The following is a 27,568-nucleotide window of genomic DNA, read 5'->3' as shown; positions in this document are numbered from 1 at the left end:
CGTGGTAGTTTGGCCTCAGGACAGGCTAATTCTGCACAGGGCTGATGTGGATTTTGCAGTCTGGGCTGCTGAGTGAGGTTCAACTGCTGCTGCTATCTGAACAATGGGTTTAAATGCTAAACTCAGGGAACTGTATTACCTGGTAGTTGATTAGTCATTGCATTTTTCCTTTCAGCTCATGTTCTTCTGGCCCAGTTTTTGCCTGAAGCCCCAGTTTCTCTGGTCAGAAAATCTAGCTGGAGCTGTCATATCTGTCACCCACAGTGGGTGCCAGAGCCCTTGCCAGGACAGAGCACAGGGAAGGGATGCGTCTGCACCGTAGAGCCCTGACCGATATCTGCTTCAATCCCAAACCCAGTAGTGCTGAGATCTCTGGGTGCTTGGCTCCAGGCCATCCCCTTATTAAATACAATTACAAACTGGTGCTTCTACCACCAGTTGAAGTTTGTACTTGTTAGATCAGGAAAAAATATACATATTGAAATGCATTTCTCCTGATCTGACATGTACAAGCATTATCTATGCACCCAAACACACGCACTCATACATATATTAGCCTACAATAGATACAGCCTTCCCCAATGTTCAGACCCTGAAACCTGAGGATTTCCCCCCTCAAGTCATGTTTTATTTGGTCTAACAAACCATGGAGATAATCAATTGCAACAAATGCATCCTGCAGAGCCTGGAGAAGGGAAGGTGACCTATTCAAGTATCAGGTATTTGTCAATATACTCTTCAGAGCTGGCTGGGAAACCAGCAGCATGTGTCATCCCCAAGGCACTCCTGGCCAGACTTGGATGCCCTTCTCCCTGCAAAACATCAACCCATACTGGGAACACTCCTGCTAAATCAATACAGGTATTCAGAGAGTAATTAGTCAGAGTAAGGGGATCTGAGTGTCCTCCTTTATGAACACTAGCTAATTAATTTTCACGGTCTCCCTATGGAGACAGGCAAATATGATGACCATCATCTAAAATATATGACAAGAACATTACTATTATTAAACCCAGAGCCTGAAAAAGACTGGGAAAAGCCCCACCAAGATGTACATCATCATTAGGCTACCCCTACAGTTTAAATATTCTGTTAACAAAACTCACAGAGGAACATTTACTTTACCAGTGCCAAAAATAACCTTAAATTCTGTACCAAAAATTCTTACTCTATTAATGTACATGAATTTTCTTTGCAGTCCTCAGCATCCTCCTGTCCTCTACCCTTCCCCTTGAGCACTTCTTGTGGAAGGGGACTGGTAGTATACTGGGACAGCCCTTGAAAGACTTTGAAAGCCTGCTGTGGTGCTCACAGGTCTCCCTCTAAGCTACGTAAAAGCCACATAAAACAGAGCAGCAGTACCTCTGCGGCAAGGCTTGGCATATCTCTGTGTACTGAATCAACATAATTATTTAGAATCCATCTCTCCCTGTGTAATTTCTTTATCCTGCTATTGTATTACAAAGAATGAAAACCATGAAGAGCTGATCATCCATGCACCCTCCCTCCTGAGTTGTTTTCTTTAAGTTAAAAAAATTCCTGGTTGTGACAGAGGCAATCTGAAAATTGGAAACTGTGAGCCTTGGAAAAAGCACAGTCAGAAGCAAAGGAGCCTGTTCAAATGCAACACTGCCTGAAGTCTCAGCTGGAAATCAAGATGGGCAGCTGTAATGCACCGCTCACTACTGCTTGCAAACGTAAAAGATTTTGACACGCGGCTCCTCAGGGGAACCTTTTGCCATAAGAAATTAGTGTGGACAAAATTCAGGAAAAGTCAAAAAAGACCTGAACATCTGTATGGATAACAACATTGACAAACAATAAGTAACCAAGTTAAAGGATGAGCTTGGGAAAGGGAGAAGTTTAGATATTCCACTGCTTCTGACGCAAGGTCTGGCGCATCTCTTTTCTTAAGGAGGTAGCTCAATATAGCAGGTTGAACTGCTGAACCGTACTTTCCTAAGCCTTAGAAGAACCAGGAAAATGAGGAAATTACATCCTGTGAAAAGTGAGGAGTTTTATCGGGGAGAAGCCTAAGAGGAAATCACTGTTCAAAACAGATAAATAAATAAATAAATAAAAGCAGAGATCTTACACTGGCAACTGCAAAAGCTCCTTCACAGCCATCCACCTCCAATCATTCTCTCATAATCAGTGAACAGAGGACTAACTCTCACCAAAACAAATTTGTTATTCATTAAGAAACGTACCTGAATAGAATAATTGGCAAGTTGCATGTTTGTAATTACAATGAAAATCTCATGAGGCAACTCCTCTGGGGCAAACCAACTGGATTTTTCATTGTAAAAATACTAACTATACACGTGCAAATGTCAACCATCTAGGTACGTTCTGTGTATCAAGAGCTGTGTACATAAACGATGAACTCTTTGCAAGACAAGTTTCTATGCAGCCATTAAGTGGAAATGGTTACTATGCCATCTCCCTTGGAAATCAAATGAATATAATAAAAATAGTTTTACATGTGCATAATATGGCATACAGATGCTTCTTATACAACATGAAGAGCCGTTACAGTATAACTCATCTACGATGATAATCGCTTCTTTCTTAAGGCCTGGAATCCCAAGCAGAAGTGCACATGTAATTGCACGCCTGCTTTTGCATATGCAACTGCTGTCGCTGCAAGCATAAATTAAATATGTATATTGCTACATAAAAACCTAGTCATTTGCAGATGTGAATTTATCTCAAATTCTTTCCAACTTGTCCTCGACTATCTGACCGGACTTCTGGCTTGGTGCTAACAGAGCCCCCTTTTACCACATTCCCAGCATGTAAGAAGAAGGAAACACCCATACTTAACTGCAAGCAACTCTACAAAATTGCAAAAGTGAAGAGCAAAATCAAGCAAAACCTTACGGCGGTTTTTTTTTTTTACATTGACATCCCCTTTCAGCCCAACTCTTGCGCTCAAATTCAACTTTAAAGACATGCTTAAATATCACTGAACTCAGCAGGGGCAACAGCAAAGTGCACTGGAAGGAGAACACTGATGCTTACAGGGTACGGATGCAATTCGGTGGAGAAGGCACTTGAAGCCCTGCAGACGAGGAGCGAGGGGCAGCAGGACTACCTGCAGGCAGCAAAGCACAGCCCCGAAACAGATCAGCGGGAGGCTTTAGCCCCCATCTCTGCCTGCCTGGGCTGCGTTGGCATTGAGCCCGCGGGAGATGCCAGTGCTGCCACGCGGCCCCTCAATCCTGCTGGGCACCGGGAACACGGCTGAGATCGCCTCTTCGAGCCAGCCCGCGAACCAGAAAGCTCCGGTTTCTACTCAAATGTGTGGTGTCTGGACAGCCTCCAAGGGATAAATGGGGCCATCTTTGGAGAAAATTGGGCTGATAAAGAGGAAAACAAACCCGACTTCGAGGAACCCCACTAACAGCAGAAACTTTTCCCCATGACAAACCGATGAAACTTTCTGCCCCCATTTTAAGGCTGAAACAGACTTTCAGACTGGTTCTTCTTCTGGCTTGTTAGCACCTCCTGGTCCTAGCAAGAGACATCAACTATGCCTAAAGCATGAAGCAGAACTGGTGGCCAGTGCACGTGTGTATACACACACAGACACACACAGCTTTAGCAAAATATTTCCAGTAGGAAAAAAAAGCAGAATCCATCCCTCTATCCTTGACATAGTGCAAAAGACATGCACAATACTGCATATTTAATTGCACTTTTAAAAATCACCTATTGGATGTGCTGTCTAAAAAGGAAGGGTGAAGAACAAAGCTGCCCATGCCTTTTAAGTAATGGAATGCTGAGGAATGGTGTTAAACAAAATTTGCTGATACGTCCTTGCCAAAACCGCAATAATGATAACTCCACTGTAAAGAAGAAAATGTCTATTTGCAGGGGAGAAATGGAGGGATCTGTGCTGCAAATTCCACTGGAAGCTTTTGAAATCCCATCCTTAAATAGCATAGTCCAGTGCCAAACTTCACAAATCTGCTAGTAACCACTTGCTAAATTACCCAAGAATCAAACCAGCAACAAGTTTTGCTACCCATGGACGTTGATTGTAACCATATGCAATTAACATAAGTAAGAAAAATAAGAATAACAAAGATTACGTGAATGTTTAGTTATTCTTTCCTTACCACCCTCCCTTAACCAGTGTTGTAGGAGCCTAAAGACCTCAAAACTTTCTAGTGTTCATTTTCAGGAAGCTTCTGCAAGGTCAGGATGTCCTTCTAGCATTCACCAGGTCTGAAATCTCATGGAAGCAGGTTCCCTTGAGGAAATTTTTCTAACAACAATATCAGTAGATGGACTTGCAAGTCCTTGGTTTTCTTCATGGATTTGCCAAAATAAGCTTTAACAAAGAGCAGCTTTTCTGCTTCCCCCTTTTATTTATGTGCAGAACATGAGTATTTCTCTACCTCAAAGGACTTGATTTTCTAAATCACTTTGAAATCCTCAAAAGCTACTATAAAACCAGTTATCTTGACTGAGATCGGGACAGGAAAAAGGGTAGAGAAGGAACCCTACTGCGTGAGTTTGATAGGACCATGTGTGTGACCTCCACAGTAGTGCACGGGATTTAGTGTCTCAGGGCATCACTCAAAGAAGTCAGCATGGCTGCCTGTCAGCAACACTAAATTGTTTGGTTTTGATTTTCTCAAAGTAATAATAGAAAGTGAAAAAAAGTAATCACAGCAAAGCAATCAGATTAAAAATCATTTGCAACTACAGAAATAATATTTTAACAACTGGGGAATAAGGGAAACCCACTTTGTAGCTTAACCAGATCAGTTCCATCTGTTATTTTAAGGGGTGAAGCCTGAACTGAGAAATCTGTGTCACACAGAGGCCGGCAGGTTTGTGAACTCTATCAGGAGCTGCTTAACAGTTGGTCTTAATCGTTTTCCAAGGCACAAAGCCGAGATCAAGATGAATCTGTTTCCCACATTGTTTCCTCCCAACAGGGTTGGATTTCAGATTTGCCTGGATTAGAGTAAAGCCACCGGAATTCCCCACCTGGACATTAAGAAGGTTGGAGGCCTTGATTTCAAAGGCAAGTGGTATGCAGTAATTCCAGCCTGGCCCCACAGGACTACAACTTTCATTTCTAATCAGTGAATTGTCTTTACTTTGTGCAAAACATTTTTTTTTAAGAGGAGGAGGGAGATATTATTACATCTTCCCGTCTACTCTATCATTTTCTTTCTGAGCCAACATATTTTTAGCTTAAATAATAATGAATTAAAAGCAGATTCATTAGTTCACCTTTTCCAGAGAAATTAATAACAGGGCTGAGATTTTTAAATCCCATACTGTTCTTCTGCCTCACCCTGAATTTCCTCATATGTTACTTTCTCACATAATCGGCTTGGGCTCAGTGTCTGTGCTGAGCTGTGCTTTAGTCTCACTGCATGTTGTAACAGCAGTGACCAGGACCTGAACCATCTGCACCTTTATCCTACAAGTGCATTTACTCAAAGGTACAGACCTATTTCAGCTCAAGAGTCAGAGAAGAAGAAGGTTGGAGCTTCTCAAAAGCCTCCTTGGCTAAAGGGAAGAACGGGGCCCCTTCTCTTGCAAAGCCAAAAATGTCGTGGCATGCATAAATCTCTGTGCAGAAGTCTCTGCATGGTTTTCCCCCCTAGATGATGGGCTCAGACTGAACTGGCCACCTGGCATCCAAATTGCAAAGCACTGCAGGTGTCGTCAGCTGCCTCGCAGGGGGCTGCGTCCTGATACCTTTCCCCTGCACCCTGCTCTACCCTCCTCAAGTCCCGAGCACAGACAGATGCACTGGCCAAAAAGAAAAAAAAAAAAAAAAAAAGCTGAAAAAAGAAAAGAGCAAGCAGGAAAACATCGTTTTACTGTGTAGTCTGTGCTGGGTTGGGGAATGGGGTTTAGCTGCAGGAGGAGCCCTTCTGCTGGTATAAACTGTGCTCTCCACTGGAGGAGTTTGTTGATGCAGATGAGGCTGGAGAGGCCTCTCTGAGATAACTGTCCTGAGTGAGCGGCTGCATGGCGCTTAGTTACCAGCTGGGGTTAAACAACAACGAACACAAATGCCAAGCTCTGACTAACAGGCAGTTTTCTTTCAGCAGTCCTCCTGCAAGAGGAAAGGGGGTCGCACCAAACCAACAGCACCAAACCCGTGCTTCTGCCACCACCCACGAGGACCGGCAGGATCCCTTGATGTGAGCGTGTCCCATGGGAGGCGAGGACAGGGTCTGGAAAAGTCCAAGTGTTTGTCTTGGCAAACTCCAGCCCATCTCGATGTTTTATCCATTGAGCTCTAACTTCCATTAGCTCCCTAAGAGGGTTTACCCTGCTGAAGATTTTCCTGTTCCCTGTTCCGGGCAGTCAGGTTCAACTCATTTTAATAGACTTCATAGGAAGACTTTGATTTTGACCCCTGCAAAGAAGTACTTCTGATGAGAGAAACAGAAACAAAGGCAACACCAGCGTTTGCATCACCCGGGTGGCTGGGAGGAGTATTCAAACATTATCGACTTGAATCTGGAGGACGGAGATGGTTACACAAGTCATCTCAGATGAGCCTAGATATAATCTTTTCATTTCCCTTTGCTGAAGGCCAGGTGCCGCTGGCTCAATGACAGGCAGAGACAGCAGGGCTTGGGATGGCTGATGGAGTTACCACTTCCACAGCTGCCCCTCCTTTGCCTTGAATCAAGTTATCCATTATCAATCCACTCCTGGGGCTTGACAATTTACAACAGGCATTTAAGCCATCACCCAGCTCCATTTGCCTTAACCATCACTCTCTCAAGTGCAGCACTTCAGGATGCTGATGACAGACAAACTGCTCCAGCAGTTGCACTTCAGTAAGAAGCGAGCAACCAGCCAGCCATGGTCCACACATCGGCTGCCCCAAGCCACCCTAACCAGAGCTTTCATTTACCTTAACCATTGGGAAGGACAGAGAGTGAAAAAGTGTAAAAGTGTGGTCGATTCCGCCACATCTTCTCTCCGTTTGCAATGTTACAATGTAAGGTTCGCCACTTGCAGGTCAGAAAGCAATTCCTGAAGTTAACATGAGAAAGCATCCATTTCCCTCGTTTGGCTCCAATATAGCAGTCTCCTTTCATATCCATGGGGGCAATGAGACTAAACAAAATGCAGGACTGGATATTGTTACATACCAGTGGAATATTGTGATTTGGAGAAAATCTCACATTCACAGGAAAAAGAAGAACCACATCCCTGGATTTAGAACAATAACCGAAAACAAAAACCACCAACCGTTCATTCAGACAAGTCAGGGGTTTGCCTCGTTAGACGCAACCCTATGTGAAGAGCCACACAACAGGGCAGCGAACCAAAGTGCTAAATATACAATCAAAATCATTTCACAATAAGAAAAAAATATCTTTACAACCTCCACGTGATGATGTTTGAAGGTTTTGTAAGAACACATTTTTATCTGACAGCATGTGTTTTCAATACAGACATATTTGGGCCTGCGCGTTGCTATTTTAGAGCTAACATTTACAAGCTTATTTGCTGAAGGCAATTTTTAAAGACATTTTGTCAGTGGCCAAGTCCAGCTCCCATTGAAGTTAACTGGAAGACTCCCACTGACCTCAATAGGAAACAGCTCAGACGGTCAGGGCTGGATTCGGAGCTGCTAGAACTCACTGAAATGCCACAAGTTGAGGACACGGCTCTTGGAGCAAAATGGGTAAGCCCAGGAGGAGAACACCACATAAGAAATAACAGGAGGGTATCCATTAATAAATATATTAAGACATGGTGCCACGTAATTTCTTCCCTGGCTGCGCCAGTGTAACGGATTTCCACCCCATGCCACAGCTCACCACCAGCTTTTGTCAACGAGACGGTTTGTGAGGCTGTGCACTACTGCTTGTGCTCACTGAATCTGAATGTGAAAAAAAATTAAAAGCAAAAAAAACTACAGAGAAGGAGGGATGTTTTCAGCAATCCAGAGTGATCTTGCTGAAATTACAAGAATTATTCAGACTCCTAAAGTCAAGCACAGACAAAAGCGCCTGGAGAGTCCCAGCTTTACTGTCTTCTTTCAGATAATTATTTTCCTTTAGTTCATCACAACTAAGAAAACTTTGTTTAATAGCTTCTAATATTGCTACCATGACTGTAACTGTACTTCCTTCATTTGACTGGAGAAAGAGCTTGAAAAAATTCCTTGCAGACAGCTTTTTTTCTCTTTTTCTTGTTATAAAGTCTACACATGCTACAAGGGCACAAGGGATGGAAAAAGTATTTAATTAGTATTTCCAGAAATATCCTCGGCTAACCCATAATGAGGTCATGCCAGATCATAATCCTCCTCAAATACAAGAGACAAAGTGATTTCCTTTCATACAACATCCTTTTTTGGGTGCAGCATCGACAGCTTTTCTGTGGTTTCAAAGGAAAAATAAAATCGAGTCAGTCTGAGCGGGGGAAGTCCAGAAACACCTAATACATCTTCCTGTGAGATGAATTCAGCAGGCCATACCTCAGTGAAGACATGGGTGAGATTTAATACAACCAGGAAGCTTTCTTTTAAAGAAAACAGAAGGAAAAAAAACCCAAACCAAAACCACAGCTCCAATCTCCATGTGCCCAACTGAACCCCTTTGAACTGTCTGCTCAAATAATATTTCTCTTAAATCATGAAGGGGTGTGTTCGGGCTACCTGTGTCTATCTGCCATTCCTCCCACCTGCAGGAACCAAACCCGACTCCTGGGTGGACCCTGGAAAAGACAGAGCACGGCGGACAGTGCCAGCCCGGTGGTCCGGGGTCGGCCAGATCAGCGCTGGTGTTGCCAGGGCTTGGCTTGCTCCAGAGAGGTGTTGGCAGCAGATACAAAGGTCCCGAGACCAACCTTCTTACTGCAAGGTCACCCCTCCTCCCTTAGTGCTTCCTGCAGCCAGAGCATTGCTGGGTTTTGAAGACTCTCCAAAAAAAAGACCGTTCCTCGTGTGGTCTGGGTACGGGGTAGGGAGAAGCAGGGGCTCTGAAGCTCAGGAAACACTGAGGCCACGTAGCCCGTTCTCCTTACAACACACTTCATGGGCTTTCATTAATTTCTCCCAGCAATAAGCCCCATAGCTTGTACATGGCAAAAATACTAACTTGGAGAAAAGCTTCCAATCTCATCTTGATGAAGACATCAAGAGCTTGAAACCCCACCAGTTCCCATAGTGGCTTAACCCCATAATTATTCAACTCCACTGTTACATTCTGGCAGGGAGCAAAGCTCGGGTGGACGCCCAGGTTTAGCTTGCAGCTGGCGATGGTTCATCAGCTTTTCCCCACTGGAATAAGGGGCCAGAGAGTACAAAGCATTTTCTCTCCTTTAATACTCTGGAATTAAAATAAATCAGAAAGAGGACGTTATCTGCTGTATTTGCCCTCTTCTGCAAACACAGTCATGTGTTATTTCACTATAGAAATCACCGGGCAAGGCTGATTTACTGACCAGTCTCAGGAAGCCCGTGGTTCTCCACTCCTCTCTCCCATCCCCCCAAAGTTTATTGTTGAGTTCTTGGAACATCAAGTACAGAGTGTGAAATAATTTAATGGTGGGGGGATTTTTCACCCTCCTTCTCTATCCCAATATGACTAAATTTATTGATTTTGGATTGCTGTAAATTATAATGTAATTATCCTGCTGCACAAGCAGCTTCCCATTCCAGAAATTAAAAAGCAATTCAGGTAAATGATCTTTAGCTATCATGGTGCATCCCTGCAGAACTCATTAAGTTGGGGGATTAGACGGCACACCAAAACTCTTACAGGGCGGGTGACATTGAAAACTATCATGCCTGAAAATACAGAACTTCCTTGGGAAGATAACAGGGGCAAAGCTGCTGGTGTGGCATTTTTTTTTCTTTCCCGACAACTTTGAAATGCTATCAACTTGTACATCTCCCAGGATTTCTAATGCTCACTTATTGACCCTTTTTAAAAATAAACACCCTTCCTTTGAGACAAGAATGCCATTAAGAGGGAAAATTTAAGAAATGGACAACATCACACCGCCATCCATAGAACCTCGTTATTTGACCCCGTTGGATCTCAGGTGGAAAAGCGGCTCATGTGAGTCAGAGTCAGCAAGTACTTTCTGAGGTGGGAGACTGCCAAGTGGCACTGAAGAAAGCTCATACCAGATTTCTAGCCAGCTAAGGGTAATTTTCCAGCTTTCCCTAAAGAAAGCTCTATCTGGCGGGATCTCTAAAAGATTAATCACTTATTGATTGCAGTCGCAGAAGATATTGCCATACATGCCCTTTGCCAGCACAACTGTTCTCAATCCCTCTGTCTTGTCCAAAGGTTAAGTTTTGCCTCCCTAAAGTTGCCTGCTGCCAATTCAATCAGTTAAGGCATTTTCCACTTGCTGTCCTATACTGTTGTGATGCTGCAAAGCAGCCATCAGCAGGCTTCACGCTGAAGGCGGCTAGAGTCGTTGGCAGATGAAAGGATACGTGCGCGCATAGTTTGCACATCATTAAGTTCGTAAAATGCTTTGAGGATGAAATGTGCTACATAAATATAACAGGTTATTAAATTTCTTGGTGCCATTTCCTTCATCTAAGTCTGCAGTGGTCTTCGATGGATTGTGCCTAAACCTGCTACTGCTTTTAGCTTCCCGGCTTTTTTTTTTTCCCCTTGCCCCAGGAGATTTGATGTTTCCCCCCAGCCGATGAGTCTTTCACACCTTCTGGTTGGCCCCGCACAGCTGCTGCGCAGACGCGGGGAGTCCCTCCGGCTTTCAGGCTGCTCGTGTGCAGCCTCTCTGCTCATTTCCTCTGAAAGCGGCGGCTGCCGGACTTGAAAGACTCCTCTTGCTCCCACCACTCTTCCCTAATACAGCCCTTAATTAATATTGAAGGCAGCTACCACTTTTGAGTAGGACAGTGCAGATCCTCAGGATATTAGCCAAACACCGAAGAGATTTATAAACTTGTCAGCATGGCCAGGGTACTCGGAAAAGAAGCCAAAATCTTCAGTTTAAAAATCTCCTACACCATCATAAATTTCAATGTTATCTGCAAGTTCTTCTCACTGTGAAAGTTCACTAGTTCTGTTATTTCACTTCTAGTAAGTACCATGTCCTAATTTGGACATTTTTGCAGCATTCAGCTGAATTCTGAAGATATATGACATACCCCGGTAGTCTTTTCTCCTGTTGAAAACAATCTATTAAGTCAGACTCTTGTGAAAGCCCAAATCATAATACTGGTCTGTGTTTCTAGCACAGAGGGCTCAGCAATCCCTCTCTCACCATCTCGCCGACACGCGGTGCTACGATTACACAAGGCGCTGCAGCAGCAGCACGGGACATCACTGCAAATCTCCGTTCTTTTTTGGGATGCATGCATACTTTTCAAATTTCCTAAAAGGAGAGATTATTTGGTTTTGGCCAAGCATCTGAAACCACTCGCAGGCCACACACAAGTTACCGAGTAAGCAGACGACATCCTCTTCTCAAACTCTTATGGACACAAACAGATTTTCAAAACATGTACTTCAACCACCTCAGCAAATTGTTTCCCCGGTGCGTTGGTGCCGGGAGGCCAGCGCCTGCCCTCCCTCCTCCTCACCCCCCTTTCACTGCTTACAGCAAAGAGGACATTAGTACTGGACTGAACCTGCTCCAGTTCTTTTATATAGATTTAGACCGTATAATTTGATCGCAACCACAGGCAGTTTTATTGCCCTGATTTATATGGAGCCTTGCAGGGGTTGGTTGTGTTTGGTTTTTTTTCCTTCCCTTTTTTTGGTAAGAAAGCAAGATTCATAGAAATCCTTTCCCTGCTCCAGCCTGAGGACAAGCTGTGGGATCTCCAGGGCTTCCCGCAAGGGCTGCGGCAGGCCTGGATGCCACCCTCCCTCTCCCCTCGCCGTGGTCTCGGAGGGGGATGCACACACCACAGGAGCTGGCTGAAGCTTCTCCTCGAGCACAAACCCTCCCCGTGGCCGTCGCTGCATCACAGCACTTGGCTTGTCCTGCCCGAGAGGATGGTCCAAGTGACGTCTGGGGCAATTGAAGTTGCCGCTCCCCTTACCCACTGGTGTGATACCCCGACGGAAACCTCAGCATCTCTCTCTCTCTTGCCCATTAACCCTCCAGAAAATCTCCCAGGAAAGTCAGCAAAAGGCTTCTTTGACCAAGCTGTCACTTTTACAATCCAAATAGAAGGGGATGAAAACCGAGGCAGTTCTGCCATGGAGCTAAGGGAGATGTGGCTGTCGGGCCAGGCATGTTGCTACCAACCATCTGCATTCCCAGGGCACACTAAACCTGGGATCTGTATTAGTATTCTCCGGCAGGCATCTGGCAGATATTAAATACCAGTCTCTCTGGAGAACTTGTTACCTCCTCATGCTTGACTGGGTGAATATAAGCAAGAGCCGTGCTTGTATCTGCTACCTGAAGAAGCTAGATGAAGCCTATCTGAAACATGCCAAGACCGCATATCTGTCATTACCATACCAATTTCCTGAATGAAAATCCTGCCTGTCTTTCATTTAATCTGTCCTCTGTCTCATTACGTGACCAGAACATGCCACTCTAACTACAAAGACAGGTCAGTATGTGACTCAAAACCTAATTTATGTTACTTACCTAAAGGATTCCTGCCTGGATGAGCATCATGTTTTGGAATAACAATAACAAAGTCCACCGATAGTCCTGCCCTGTCACTGGCATGTGGAGAGCTAATTTTGCAGTGGGCCATGGGCTTAGAGAAAAGGTTCATCAGAAATCCAGTCGTCTCAGCTTGGTAACCTCATCTTCACAACAAACACGGACTTTTTTTCTACCTTCTCTACCTTTTGTCTTTTTCTGCACCTAGCCAGTTCCTTCTTATCCTTCTATGAGCGTGTAACTCCTCTGCTCACATACTTTACGACTTTTCCCTTTGCTATCAAGTTCTCCTCTTGAAGATTGCACAAAATGGTCTTTTTTGGCTCAAACCCTGCTGTTACAGTCTTGCTCCTCACATCTCTGGACAACAGCTGGTCAAAGGCCTTCTGATCCCTCTATACAACTCAGCCTTCCTCCTGCACTTCTGGTCCAGGCCACCTCTGCTACTCTGTAAATCATCTTACCCAAGTAAAGACTTTTGACCATAATCCACCATGCTTTCCATAAAGGACTCTAAACTTCTCTCTATCACTCTGAGACTGCTAGCACCTTGTGTCTTACCCCATCTAGTAATAATTTAGCAAAACTTTGAAGCAGAAATCATGTCCTCCCTAGTTATGGGTTCACACAGCACTGATCAAATACTGCTGACACTACCTTTTGCCTCACTTAGGAGCATAACAATTGTCTAGAAAAAGTATTTCGAAATAACCTGCAGAACCGTTACCAGAAAACTCACAAGTGACATCAGCCACCACCTTCTTCATATGCACCCAGAGGCAGATCAGGAATGTGGGACCTGCACATCTGCACCCTTTGTGAGCATCTGGAGAAATATCATCCCTCCTTTGTGGTATCTACAACCACAGCATTCAAGGGCCAATTCCCTCTTCTGTTCTCATGCCTTAGTCAGCTGACATAGGCTTCAGATTCCCATTGTGTCTAAGCATCGTTTGGGCCACCAGCTCCGTACCTCAAAAAACACAAGTTTCGGTGAACCAAATTCAGGAGGACATTTCTATTCTGCCCTCAGGACTTAACTATTGGAAGGTTTTGAAGTTGGAAAAGAATAGTTTTTCATTTGGGTCACAGAAAGGAAGAATAAACTAAAACCATCTTTACAAGAGACATTGCTGATACGGGCAGTGAGGAAAGGCCCTTTGGGCTGATACTTAGAGAAGCTCATTTCTATCCTCGCTCAAGTGCTACAGAGGTTAAAGACCTGCTACAACCTGCCATAAAAGGCAAAACCCACATTAATAGGAAATGTGTTCCCCTCCCCCATTCCAAATGTATTTTTTATGAGTAAACATTTCTGTATTAAGACTTACTGTCTTCAAAGATCCCTTTTATGTCCCAAAGGTAACCATTTAAGTGATCTTATAACAGCCGTTACTTATCTTTACAATGGGCAATGCACATGAACTCAGTGTCTGAGACTTTCATTTTGCTATATATTTTTTAGTAACTACATATAAATCCAGCCTGTTTCAAGTGTCACTGACACTATGTGGCCAAAAGATAGCTTTGGATCTTATTTCAGCTGCTAAGACATTGTTTCAAGTGGAATTAAAGGAAGCACAGAAATTTGCAAAACTCTTTTTTTCCTCCCAACCCTTTTAGCTTGCTTACAAAAGTGATGTAGCATGCACAGAGCTCAGAAAAAGAGATGCAAATGTTTTTCACACATTCAGCCATCTCATGTCTATTTTAAGAGTCACTGCTCCAGCATTTGAAATACAGGACCCTGCAGTAAAGATGTTTTGAGGATGTCTTTGTAACAGCACATGAAGGTTCCTCTGGAGTTTTTCAAAGGGAAAAAATTGCACCACACAATAGTATTGCCAGCTCCTCTGCAGCTATTACAGTATTAGAGCATGCACATGCACAGCAGGCTAGTGGGAAGGAAAGCTGAAACTCAGGTGTCCTCTGAGGCTGTCATCCCACATCAGTGATTTTCTTCTCCTTCCACCACCTGGTCCCCAGAATAACACCTTTCCTAAAAGCCTAATTACAAAGGACTTTGCTAAAACCATTGTCTTTTACTTGGGTCAGGGTGAAACCCTGAAGCTCTGCATGGTTTCTGTAAATTCATCCAGGTCTGTCCAAAACTCTGTCCAGGTACTTGAACCTCAGCAAACCGTTTGATGAACCTCACTCATAGATTATGTATGTAGGAAACCCTCTTAAACTGGGAAAATTCATTTCTCTTGTTTCAATACAAAAGATTTACACAGCTATTAACAACACGATGTTCTCCAACTGAGTTTGCCAGGTAAGATCGCCTGAAAAACTTTCTTACTCCAGAGCACAGCGTGACCTCTTGGAATACAGTCAATCTCTATGTATCCCAAACAGTCTCTCCACTACAGATATTGAAAATACCTTCACTATACAAACTTAACCTCATCTTCCCTAACCCTGCAAATCTGTTTTATTGGCCCCCTTTGACAGCAGCAGGTTGACACCTCAGACATATGAGCAAGGTCACCCTTGTAACACAGCGCCCAGGGGCAGCAGCACCCTCTTGCAGGCGGTGGGGAGGGGGGAAAGGCAACCTCTATGTAGTCTGACCCGTTAAGTGCTTCAGTATGACCAATGCCATAAACATGCTAACCAGATGCTGATGGATGGGCCTGGAGGCCCAAAGAACAACGCACGTTCATTATATAAACGGGGGAGCGAAGGGAAGTCAAGCAGCTTTTCCAAAATCATGAAGGAAGTTTGGGGCTGGATCAGGAACTGAAACTAATTTTCTCCAGACTCAGTTCTGTGCCCTCACCATAGGGAGCCACCAAAAAAATTGGGTATCTTCACACAAGCAGCCTCTGGGAGTCGGGTCAGCTTCCCACAACACATAATAACTCCTCTCGTTAAAATGGGACGTGCAAACCAATGCCTAAAGTCCTCACCTTCGTGTTTCTCTGGTTTTGCTTTAAAGTGTGGCTGTAATTGCCTCAGAAAGAACATCACCAGCTTTACCTGCAAACTGATATGAACAAGATTTAGCTTAACCTCGAGTCTCAGGAAGGCAGCATTTGCATGCATTCACACAGGACACCGATATTCACACCAGCCAGCATGCAGAAGAGGATGCTGCTTAGTTCCCCCCCCATTACTGCTGGTCCACCCCACAGAGAGCAGCCATAAACAAAGGTGAGCCCCAATAGAAAAACAGGGCAGAGAAAGATCATTTTTCCCCCCTGGCAAACAGAGCAAAATATTTCACTTGGGGAAAATCTAAACATTTCCCAACACTTTGGACCCAGGCTCAGGAATGCTGAGCCCTTACCACTCTCTCTAGGCTTAGAGCACCTTGTTAGGTGCAGAAAGTATCTCCATTTGCTTTAAACAATTAAACTACTGAAGCAGCACACACTGGGCCAGGGACTTACAGGAAGATACCTCCTCTATTGGATGGTTTTCAGGAATGCTCAGACACCAATCTTTTAGATCAATACAACTGAAGTCATCAAAACATCTACTTTAACTGTTTACTTAAGGATGCATCTGTTTCAAGCTGTGATTTTTTTGAAAATCTGTCAGTCAGGATCTGATCCATGTAAGAGAAGAGAGCAGCTTTCTGGCCAAAACAGCATCATTCAGTCCCTGCAAATGTTGCTGTATTTTAAAAATCAGATATTAGTGGCAGTAAACATAAATATTTTGTTTGCAATACTCCTGTTCTTACCTACAACTGGAAGTTTTTTCAATGGAATAGTCTTAAAAATATCCAGGATTCCAGGAGAAGGAAAGGTATAAAAAAGAAAAGGAGAAAAACCCCATGGAGCTCTCTAACAAACTGTAGAAAAGACAGAATGATTTCAGACAAGTTTGTGTGAAATCTTCTTCATTTGTGTTCATGTGGGATCACACTCAATGGGTTTTTTATTAATTTATTTTCATTTTGAACTCAGTAAGCCTATGTGCCCAAACTTTTGCTCAGTTCTTTCCACCAAGGTTTGTCTGATTTCAACCCAACACCACTACAGGAGTCGCAGAACGCCCAGTGCAGGTCAATTCCAAACACATGTAAACTCATGAGTTTAACATAATCCTAAACGAGTCAGCATGAAGAGACTATATCCACTTCATTCCTTCAAGAGCTAAACTTACAATCTTGGCTGAGGTTTATTCCTGTCGTTACCATTAAGATGAGAGAATTCATCCTGCCAAATGTAGAACCCACACAGAATTAATATGATATGGATTTATTTCAGAATTTCAGGTTTCTGCAAGTTATGTCCCATTTGGTTCTGGAAAAAATTGTAGCCCCCTAAGTATGAGCCCACTGTGCTAGGTACTGGACAAAGGCACTGCCAAAAAAGAGTTTAAATTCAGTAAAATCCTATTAGTGCTACTGAACATTTTCCTACCCTTATACAACCAAAAGGAATGGTACTGACTGCTCCAATGTGATGTTCTCAAAAGCACTATATGATGCATAGACAACTTGTGTTCAACTCTCCTGAAGGGAAAGAAACAACTCCTACGTTTGGCAGATGGGCATGAGAATTTGAGTCACTTGACCATGATTACGTGACATATTATTGAGAGAGGAAGGACTTGCTAGTGGATATGGTGACCCAAGAGACCTGGGCTAAGTCCTCCGTACTGCCATGGATGTCCCACGTATGCCACCTATGAATTTCCAAAGTTGCAGAGATAAACAGTTCTTGACATCTCTCTGAAACAGCTGAACCCATTACAGCCACTTTGGCCTTGGAAAATCCTCTGTGCCCCTTGTCTGCAGAATGGGAGCAATGACATCTCCCTGTTTTACCTGGATGTTCACGTGTGGAGAGAAGTGCAAGAGGCTGAAGTATTCAGGCACTATTGGGGCTGACCAAGGTAAGAGAACCCCCCAGAGGACCTGGGCTCCCTCCCAGAAGCCACCAGACAGCACAATTCATGTTCTCTAATTAAAAAAAATGAAAAATAGTGCAGCAAAATGGGCTGTGTCCTCCCAGGCCTCTGCCACCTCACTCATTGCCACACGAAACGGTCAAAACAGACTGCCTGGTTTCATGGAGGGCAATTTAAAGAGGAGATGAGCAATGGCAATTCCTCCTTTCAGTCTGAGGTGTATGGATACCTTCTCAAAGCCATGCAGAAATTCTTTAGGAAGTGCCGGGAATACAAGCCCCATTTCTTGGTGCTGGTATTGGATGCACAGCATTTCTAAGAACATTTTTCTCTGCCACTCATCTGACCCCGGGAGCAGTCCCACTGCTCTGCACAGGCAGCAGTGGAGCGCTCTGCCAAACCCTATCAATTATTTAGCGTCAAAAGGAAGACTTAATCTGTGTGATAAAAGAATGGATTTTATCTAAGGCTTGTTCCCCTTAAAGTGATTTACACAACTGGCCTCTCTAGTTGCTTCCCTTAACATAATTATTTACTTTTGCATTAATAGCCTTCCTCCACTTGCGTTATTTTTAGGAGCCTTTTGTAGCCTTTAGAATTTACTAGTTTTTTCCTTGTCTTTTTAGTGGGGATTTTAAATGGCCCAACTCTCTGAACAGACTGTTAAAACACTAGTTTTGTCAATGCTGGTGTAAAGCTGGAGCAGCTCTGGGAAGCAGCTCCCCCAACTGTGTTGACACTTGGGCCTCGAGTTTGCCCCCGATTTGAGAAGCTGTGGGGCGAGATTTCAGTTCAGAGCTGGCAGTCAGGGCTCTCAGACTGCTCATCAGGCTACAGACTGATGAACGTGAATGCAGGGCTTTAAAGCATTAATCTAGTCCCACCTTGGTTCCTTGCTTTAACCCCACTCTGCAATTTTGGCCAAGTCAGGAAAACTGGGATTTGCCCACCTAACATTAGCCACCTTAAACCAGGCATGAAGCCCTCAAGGGAACAAAGCAGGCATGTCCACAACATGATTTACTCCACCCTAACACAAAGGGATCCCAAACTAGACACCTAACATTTAGGCAACCAACCTCAGACAAAACAAGTCCCATTCCTTATCCCCCATGATTACAGCAGACTCAAATGCCACAGTTAATGGATGGATTTGGGAAAATTAATATACAAAACATGTGCAAATTCTCAGATGCTCAGGCAAAAAGCTGCCAAAGATACTAAAAATTCAAACCATGGGGACATGCTGGCAGCACAGAGGAGAGACAGTCCAGGAAAGCATCGTGATAAATATAATCCATTGTTGTGGCTGGATTTTCTTACTTGACTATAAATGACCAATGCACAAATAGGTAAGTTTAGCATCAGCTAAAAAGGTTATATTTAGGTACCCTCTGAGAGGCGCTTTACTGAAGTCTAAACTGGATCCACAGAAAAGAAGATATATCAGTACTTGCCAGAATAAGCTTTTGGAGCTTACAAAATAACAGAAAAGTGGAAGCTACCATTATTACAACTATTATTAATGATAATAATAACAATAATAATACACTCACAAAATACAAAGGTCTTTCAGGTGGTACTTAATGGTTGGGCTCACCAGTGCCAGAACCAACCTGTGAAGAATACCTTTTTTCATTTTAAACCCATAAAAGCTTTTCAATTTGGTGTGCAATCTTGCAACGTGGTTAGGGATGAGATTAAATTACTCTGTATTCAAAGTACCTCAGCATCTATAATGGGCTGAAATTGTAGGAACTTTTGGTATGACAGTTTTGGGGAGCTGTATACAATCAGCAAATGCTGGCTGATGTTATGAATCACAGAATCATTTAGGCTGGAAAAGACCCTTAAGATCATCGAGTCCAACCATAAAGTTGCTGCATCATCAAACGCTTTGGTGATACGGACTCTAGCAGCATCTGTAAGGTCTACGCAATGTGAACCAAAAGTCTGTAAATATTAATGGTTATCCACTCTGAGGTTGCACCTTTGCCCACAGGGCTGGCTATAACACAGAGAAACCCAGTACAGGCGCTCAGGAAAGGGGTTTCCCCCATGAGGGGAAAAAAAAAAAAAACCAAAACCAAAACCAAGCAGACAAGAAGTCAGATTCCAGTCACTTGATTAAGCAAAGCAAAGGGTTACCCGACAAAGATGTATTGCTGACTGTTTTAAAGAAGAGACTAGAGAAGATTCAACATTGCAAGCCACGGATAGAGGAGAGAGGGCAGGCAGAAGAAAAGAAGTGCTTTTGTGGCGCAGTTTGTGGCAATCTTATCTACTAAAATTCTGTCACATGTAGCTGAAGGAATAAACATGCTGCTCCCAGGGTGCTCTCCACCATGCCCGCACACCAGATACCGCTCACTGAACATAAAAATGGTGCAGCACGGCTTTAACTTCACCCATCTCTACATGGATCCTTCGAAACTATCCCAAAGAGCAGGTGCCAGGCAACCAGCGTGATTCAAAGTTGGCAGCTAGTCACAGGCCTTGATAACCTGCGACTGAGGAACAGCCTCAGCATTGCCCCAGTCTGAGCCTCTGAGACCTCCGGCTGCCCAAAGGGACAGGAGTGGGTACACAAGAGAGACCTGTAGGCAATCTGGCCAGCCAGAAGGGCTACGGTAGCAAAGAAATCCACTTTAGGACCCAGCAGAATTATTTAAGACTGATGGAAATGTTCAGGGAAGAAGTAGGATTCTTGATTGCTACCACTCTTAACGGCAGTGTTGCACTGAAGCCCTGCCCAAGGTGTGGGCCACTGAGCTTTACGCAGTAGACACATGATAGAGACAGTGGCTGTCAGGAGAATTTTGCAGTCTAAATTATGGGATTTCCCCATTATTCAGTTTTTACCACTTGCCCCCTTCCTTCCTGGAGCCAACCCAGGCTTTTCTGTTAAGCACGTATCTCAACGTTTTAAGTTGTGTACAGCAAAGCGAGACAGGGCAGGGAAGCTAAAAATGTGCTTGTACTAGTTATATTCCTTTTCCTGGAACATGTGAACAACTGAATGAAAAACATTCTTTGGAGAAGATCCCTGCCCCTCCAGGGTGGACAGAGGAGATGACTTCATTGGGGCTGTTCTCCTTCTAATTTGTCTGCGTCTCAGGCCACACAAACTATATATTTTTTCAGTGCGCTGAGGTCTGCTGGGATGCTGGCATTTCCTCCTCCTCATTTACATGGTCTTCCCATAATCCAGCACTGAGACAAGCTGAACTGCACAAGGACTCCCTGCCAGCGCCACTCGGGGCTTGCTTACAGAAGACCTCTGGAGAGCGATGGGAGGTGCTCACTGCCCTTCTCCTCTGCCTATGAAAGGGCTGAGTGTGCTACTTCTGCAGCTCTGAGCATTCCCGCCAGCCCGTAAATCAAGTGACCAAACTCCATCCCAATCTCTGATCCACTGCAGAAAAGCCCCACACTCTGCCCTTACAGCACACGCAGGTCGAAGAGCTGTATTTCATCAACCGAAGCCTTAATATCAGAGTCTTTACCTTCTGGAAAAAAAGTGTAGCCAGAGTCTTACTGGTTCTGCAGCTTGGTTTCCCCATGTTTACACCAAATGACTTGTTGAACTTCATTATATACAAAGTATTTCCATAGATCAGAGGCAGGGAGACCTGTGCAGCTAACATAAAATAAATTACCACCCCGTGATAAATGGTTCTATTAGCAATCCAGATTGTTAAACTCAGATACAACAGGATGAAGGGAGCACTGCCCCATTCATTCTCCCTGCGGCAGATACTGAGTTGTAAATAGGTTATTTTGTGTGTAAATAACACATTAAAACTCAGCATTAGCCGTGTCTTTTGATAGAGAGGAAATTGTTCCAAATAAATAATCTCAGACAGGAATGTAAAATAAGCCAGATTTAATAGTGCATGCCTGCTGCAGCCGTGTTAAACATGACTAAAATGATAAACCCCAGAATATACTAATAGTAAACTATGCTCTGACATCAAAGTAATGAGGCTATATTTTTACCCAGCTTTAGAAATGCTAAAATTAGTCTTGACAGAGCCAGACATCAGAAAAATGTTTCAAACATAAACACCATCAATTTGGGAACTTGGTGTTTGTGTCATGCGGAGGGTGGAGTGGAGAGGGAAAGGTGCATTCTGGGCCTTGTTAAAGTTAGGCAGTTAGCATTTAGGAGAATTTGTATTTAATTTTTATTACAAGATGAGAAACCCATCTTCCTAAATATCTCTGCCTTTGAAAGAGTGGCTCATTTAAATTTCTCCTTCAGCCACGTGCCTGGGCTTCCTTGTGCCTGCTGATACAGAGGATGTCGCAGCGCTAGCCTGGAGGACACAACCCAGTCTCACTCACATGCTGCTCTGCTCCAGAGTCTCCTACCCTACGCAGCAATATGCATTTCTGCATTCAGCAAAAGGGTTTTCTAAATATGAAGTGTTACGATTTGCCCTTCCAGAAGTGGAGGCACTGAAAGCGAGAGGCTCTTCTACAGATTTGACTTGTCTACAACTCCTACATACTGTCATTAAAAGCAGTTTCCATCTCTGTCGCACATACACATGTGCACCTACTGAAACAGAAGACAGGAGCTTTGACTCCTTGGCTGGCATGATTTATGGAAAAATAGAAAATTAGGAGAGACTTCCCTGATGTCATTTCTGTGAGGCCAATTTCTGAACATCTGATCAATGAGTTACTATAAAAAAATGTCACAGAAGATCTCTAAAATGGCAGCTTCAGTAGACTAAAAATATGAAATGCAGATTGTTAGTACAAAAGGACTCTTCTCCACTGACAGCATCAACAATATCCATCTCTTTTCCTACAGCTATAACTTAATTTGTTCAAGGCTGGAAACATTTGGGACAAATATCCAAAGCACGGCAACTAGAAATGGGGACTGAACATCTCATTACCTTATAATAATATAGTCTGAATAATAATATAATAAAATAGCTATTCTTCAATTATTTAACTAATATTCAGTTTATTGCTTCAATTACCTTAATTATAAATAAAAGCTTATGAATCTATTCATTTCTACAAGGGAAAAAGAAAGCCTTATGATCTGAAAAACATGCTATGTTGGCACTCCATCTGTGTGACTCAGTAGAATAAAGGAGAAGAAATGTGTTACAAATTACGTTTGTTTGGCTCTGGAGAGCAGCTTAGTGATCTGCAGCACTAGCTAAGCCTTGCTGCCACTTTCTCACATGCTAGTACAAAGAGTAAAACCTCTACAATAAATAAAATCAAGAGTTTGTCTTGGATGAGAATAAAGACTTGTTCGTATGGCCCCAAAGCAGGGCGGGGAGCTCAGAGGCCCTCCCTTTAAAGCTGTTCCCCTCCTCAAGATGAACATCGTAATTAATCTCCATGCCTCATTTGCTTTCTTCTGTAAGAATGAGCATAAATGTATATATTTCTGGCCTGTTATGAGTAATTACACTAGTTTAGTGAGTCAAATATGTTATATTAGCATTAATACCACCTAAGAACAGTCTCATCGCTACTCAGCCTTTTTGTTATTATCTGCTAAATCCCACTTTGCAGTTAACTGATGTTAGAAGATGACTTTGTATTAATTTTTCTACTTACAAGCACACGCACCATGCTGCTCCCTTTCAGGATCGGGTATTATGTCTAGGCAGAATTCAAAGGAAAGCCCTCCGAACCACAAGAGCATGTGCATCACCTGAAGGGTCCCGGGGCTGGTGTCTGATCACATGCTGCTCCACTGCTAGCCATTTTAGGTCATTTATGAGCACTTCTCTTCACAGCATGACATAGATTTCGCTCTTTACATCTCATTACACAATGCTTTCATCACAATTCTCCTGACATCTTCAAACAATCCTCCACTTACTTCTCCACTTCCTCTTAATAAAAGGAGAAATATTGAGCCCGTAAATCATTCTTTCCAGAGGCGAGAGCACACTGCTAATGGGACATATAATACCTGACGCTTAAAAACCAATCAAGTCTCCGGGGGTGCCAAATGGGCCGATGGACACTCCACCTCAGGGGCATCCTCATTTCCATCGCATCTCTGGAAATGTGGTGACTGCTTCCTTGGTGGAGGCACTCCCAAGGCAAGTGCCAAGTGGGGAGAAGCTGTTTATTCAGAACAGCACATCTGTGGGTTTTCAATTCTAGCACACGTTCGGACTTTGTTGGCGCCAATCAGCCCTTTGGTTCTGCCAGTTGCTGAGATGATGCCTCAAGTGGGCTGCCTCAGTTGTTCCTACAGCCTGTGCTTCTTCAACAGGGATCAAAATCTGCTGGGGGATGGCAAACTTCCACATGTTGCTGTCTCTGCCTTTCCCCTATTTCTGCTGCCCAGCAAGCCTTCCCTTCTACCACTTTGCATAGTGCTCACAAGGAAGGTGGCTCAGACCCATTCAGCAGCATGAAGTTGTGTTTCCCTCCAAACAACTCTGTGTAAAAGATTTTCTAGTTCTTTTTAAGAAAACCTTTCCTTTGGATATCAAAAGCTAACAAAGTTTATCAAACACACAAACTAATCTGATAGATTATAATCTAGCAGCTGCTACCTTATTCTGTACACCTGAATCTTCCCAGGCCAATGTGGAAATGAAAACTGAGTAACAAAGGTGTTGAAAAGGAAGGATGGATAAAGCAGATTTAAGCAATTTGGGCTGGGAACTATCTTCAAAACTCAGCCAACAGAAAACAAAAACTCTCCAGCTGAGCTGTGTAAGAAACAGAGGAGCCCACAGGGGAGTCGTACTGCTCTCCTGGGGTGATGAGAAATCACCCTGCAGTGAAGGAGAGGGAGGAGAAGGGTTTATTTTGAGGTAGACTCTGGCTAGCTATAAGGTATATTTTAGAGAGGGGAAAAAAAAAGCTGCCTGCAAAGTTTACACAGCTGTGATGTCTCTTGTCACATCCAAGCTGGTGCAGCCCCTTCTAAGTTTGTCTCCTTATGCCCTCTCCAGAAAGGATGCCCAGTCCCAGTCCCATTCCCCAGCAAGGGCAGTGTAGTGCCTCCCTGGTGGGCACAGCCTTGCCCTCAGCTGGAGCCACCGCAAAGGGGCCCCGGCACCAATTTGGCAATCCACCAGCACACGTGTGCCAGAGAGGGACGTGTTTTCTGGGGCTGTGTTTTGTCTGCTGTAGCGGGTGAGAGGAGGCAGGAGCAACGTGCCTGCATGACCCCCGCACACTGCTGTTATATATACCTGCCAAAAATGACCCCATGCCCATGGGTGTCCACGACAGCTTCCTAATTGACTTCAACACCAGCAGGACCAAAATCTTGCCGAAAACACCGACAGGAAAAAGAAATCAGGACCTGAGCTATTTCTGAACGGCGCAAGTTGGGGAGTTTCTTTGTGAACCTTCTTGCATTGGAACTGGACAATCCCAAATGCCTCCCTAACTGTGAAATCCCAGCAGCAACAACTGAAGACGGTGCAGTCTGTTTAGCTCATTAGCAGGATCACAGCCGGCACACAACACCCCTCCCCAACCGTGATAACAGGGTGCTCCCCAGCTCCAGCCAGCCTCCCCAGCCAGCCGTGGAGGAGTAGCAGGCACCGTGCTGCCTACACCGCGCAGCACCGGTCGGTCGGTCGGCCGGTGGCAAGAGTGATGGGATGCCTCAACTCTCCAACAGCCACCTCTCCCCACCCGTCCTCTCCCTCACCCCAGCCCAGTTCACTGGGAGCGGCGGCGACTCGTCACGGTGCAGTGACGTTTGGACGCCACGCGGTGACACGGCTTCCCGCTCCTGTGACCTCCGACGGCCGAGAACCCCAATAAACTCAGCGTGTTCACAGGAGGACAGATGCCACTGTACTTATTAAATTCTTACAGTCTAATGAAAAACACCCCTGCTGCTTTCAAATTCTGGAAAACATAAAGTACCTCCTTGTGCCACTGCTGCTCCTGCAGCTGCTAAAGGAGTGGGTTTCTTCCCCGTCTCCGTAAAGCCATTCCCCTCCAGAACTGCACCTTTCCCTTCTTTTTTCCCAGCAGCAGTTGAAGCAGAAGTTTCCATCTTAGATGTGCATCTTCCAGCTCAGCAACCCTACAGGACATAAAACAAAACCAGATTCTGGTCACCACTCACAAAACAGGCAAAATCAGCTCCACGAGGAAGCGGCCGATGGTTCGGCAGAGCTCAAAAGTAAATGGCGAGCAGCAAAGATTTCCAGGGTTTCTAACTCCAGCGGTGCAGCCAGCACAGCAGTTGCAAGGAAAAAGGACACAACCCTGCAAAGGGATTGGGTATTCTCACATCCCGCTGGCTTCAGGCAGTTGAAGACCTAAAAGGATCAAGACCAAAATACATTTTTTCCCCACTTAAACTTGGGCTACATAATAAAGCTTACAGGTCCAAAGGGCTTTCCAGGATTAAAGGACAGGTGAGACGCAAAAAATTTAGCGTGTATAAAACCAATTTGTCCATCCCATACGTAACCTAGCCCATCGTAACAAAAAACTGAGTCAGCTAAAAACTTCCAATAAAAGTAGAGATAAAAATACATTTAAGGTGGTTGCTTATTGGTTGGTGCTTATTCTGTGTGCTGTTTCTGAGCCAGTGCCCTGACCAGAACATTTCAACAGGGCTTACGGATAAGCCACAGCAGGTCTGCCAGAACCCATCCAGCTGTCACTGGTAAGGACTAACATCTACCAATTCCTCTCTCTCCTAAGCAAGTTCTTCTATCCTGACCGGTCGCATCTGAAAATCAGCTACAGCTCTACCCCCATTACAAATGGTGAATTAAGTGCCACTGAAAGCTCTGTGAAGCAAGAAGATACCAAAGCACAAATAACCTGTTTTTTTTAAACTTAGGTCCATGAAAAATAACAGCTCCTAAACTTTTTGTTAGCTCGATTGTTTGTTCTGCATGACTCAACTGGTCTCCCAAAAGCAAACACATGCGTATCCCAAATTTAATGTAAAAGCGGGGCTTCTTTTAAATGAGGAGGCATGCTTCATTGCTGACTGCAAATACTTTAGTTTGCCCCGTTTTAACTTGTTTTATTTCAAATGTCACCACGTGACTCCTGTTTTCGCAGAACCCACGCAGTTACCTGGCACTACCGGCCTCAGTCTGGTCTTGGGAAAACCCACTGCTAATTCCTCCTTTCCTTTCTGATTTTAATGCAGATCTGTAATTTTTCATATGCAAATTTTCAGATGCAAATTTTTCAGCTCCTGAGATACTCTGGAGCACACTGGCTGTTTACCTTACTGGAATTAATGGGATCAGCCAAAAAATGTCTGGGAAACCAGAAAACATTTTTTTGTCTGCAGGTAGTTTTACTGCTGTTGTGCCAGCTCAAACTTCCCCCCCTTCACTCTGGAGGATGAACTGACTCCTGAACATCTTGGATTAAAAAGTTAACTCTCCTAAAAACTTTAAAACACACAAAGATTTCAGAAACTCCCATGTGTGATCTGCAGCTTTTACCCTTCAGTTGTTCATGACCCTGGCGTAAGCACTTTGTTTTGTGATTTTTTTTTCCCCCCCTCTTGCTATTTTGCTGGTTTTCAAGCAGTTTTTGTGCTGTAACTTCAGGACAGACAAGCAGGAAAGCAAAGACCCTCTTTCCCTGCTACAGGAGGAGCTCCACGGCTCAGCACAGCCGGCGCGTGGCCCCGTGCTCCCAGGCTCCCTCGCACCCACCGTTGGAGACCCTCCACGTTGCACCACTGTTCAAGACAGGCTGTCCTAAACCATTTCCTCCTCTGAGCTACTTTAAAACTTTCTTATAAATACAGAGCTAGCCTTGCTGGCACCCTACAGGGAGCTGGCATGTGGTGGATGTTGTCCTCCAGCATTGTCACCGCTGCCTGGGCTCCAGCAGGACGATGGCCCACGGAGCAACTGTGTGCCGCAGCCCGAGCAGCTTATCCCAGGAGCCCTCAGGCATGGCTCGCATTAATGGCACAACTAAGTGATGGATCTGCGGTCACGATTTGCAGCTGTAAACAGCGAAGCTTGCATTGGAAATGACGGGACCCACAATTACAGGCTTTACTGATGACACAAGGCTCCAGTGAATACCGAGGTGGCCCCTCGAGGTCCTGCCCCGGCATGTGCTGGGCTTG

At 44.3% G+C, this 27,568-nt stretch overlaps 1 protein-coding gene across 2 annotated transcripts in view; it reads right to left on the bottom strand.

Moving 5' to 3' along the window:
* Nucleotides 1-27,568, bottom strand: part of GLI2 (GLI family zinc finger 2) — a 200,837-nt gene that overhangs the window by 121,807 nt on the left and 51,462 nt on the right. The window contains exon 2 of one of the 2 annotated variants that reach the window (XM_052793128.1): nucleotides 25,372-25,534. The exons of the other annotated variant lie outside the window; for it this stretch is intronic. Coding sequence (XP_052649088.1) covers nucleotides 25,372-25,504 — 133 coding nt within the window. The 5' untranslated portion in view covers nucleotides 25,505-25,534. The remainder of the gene's footprint in view (nucleotides 1-25,371; nucleotides 25,535-27,568) is intronic. 2 annotated transcript variants of the gene reach the window in all.

Source organism: Harpia harpyja, chromosome 7 (genome assembly GCF_026419915.1).
Source record: "Harpia harpyja isolate bHarHar1 chromosome 7, bHarHar1 primary haplotype, whole genome shotgun sequence".
Lineage (NCBI taxonomy): Eukaryota > Metazoa > Chordata > Aves > Accipitriformes > Accipitridae > Harpia > Harpia harpyja.
This window is presented reverse-complemented; position numbering and strand designations above follow the sequence as displayed.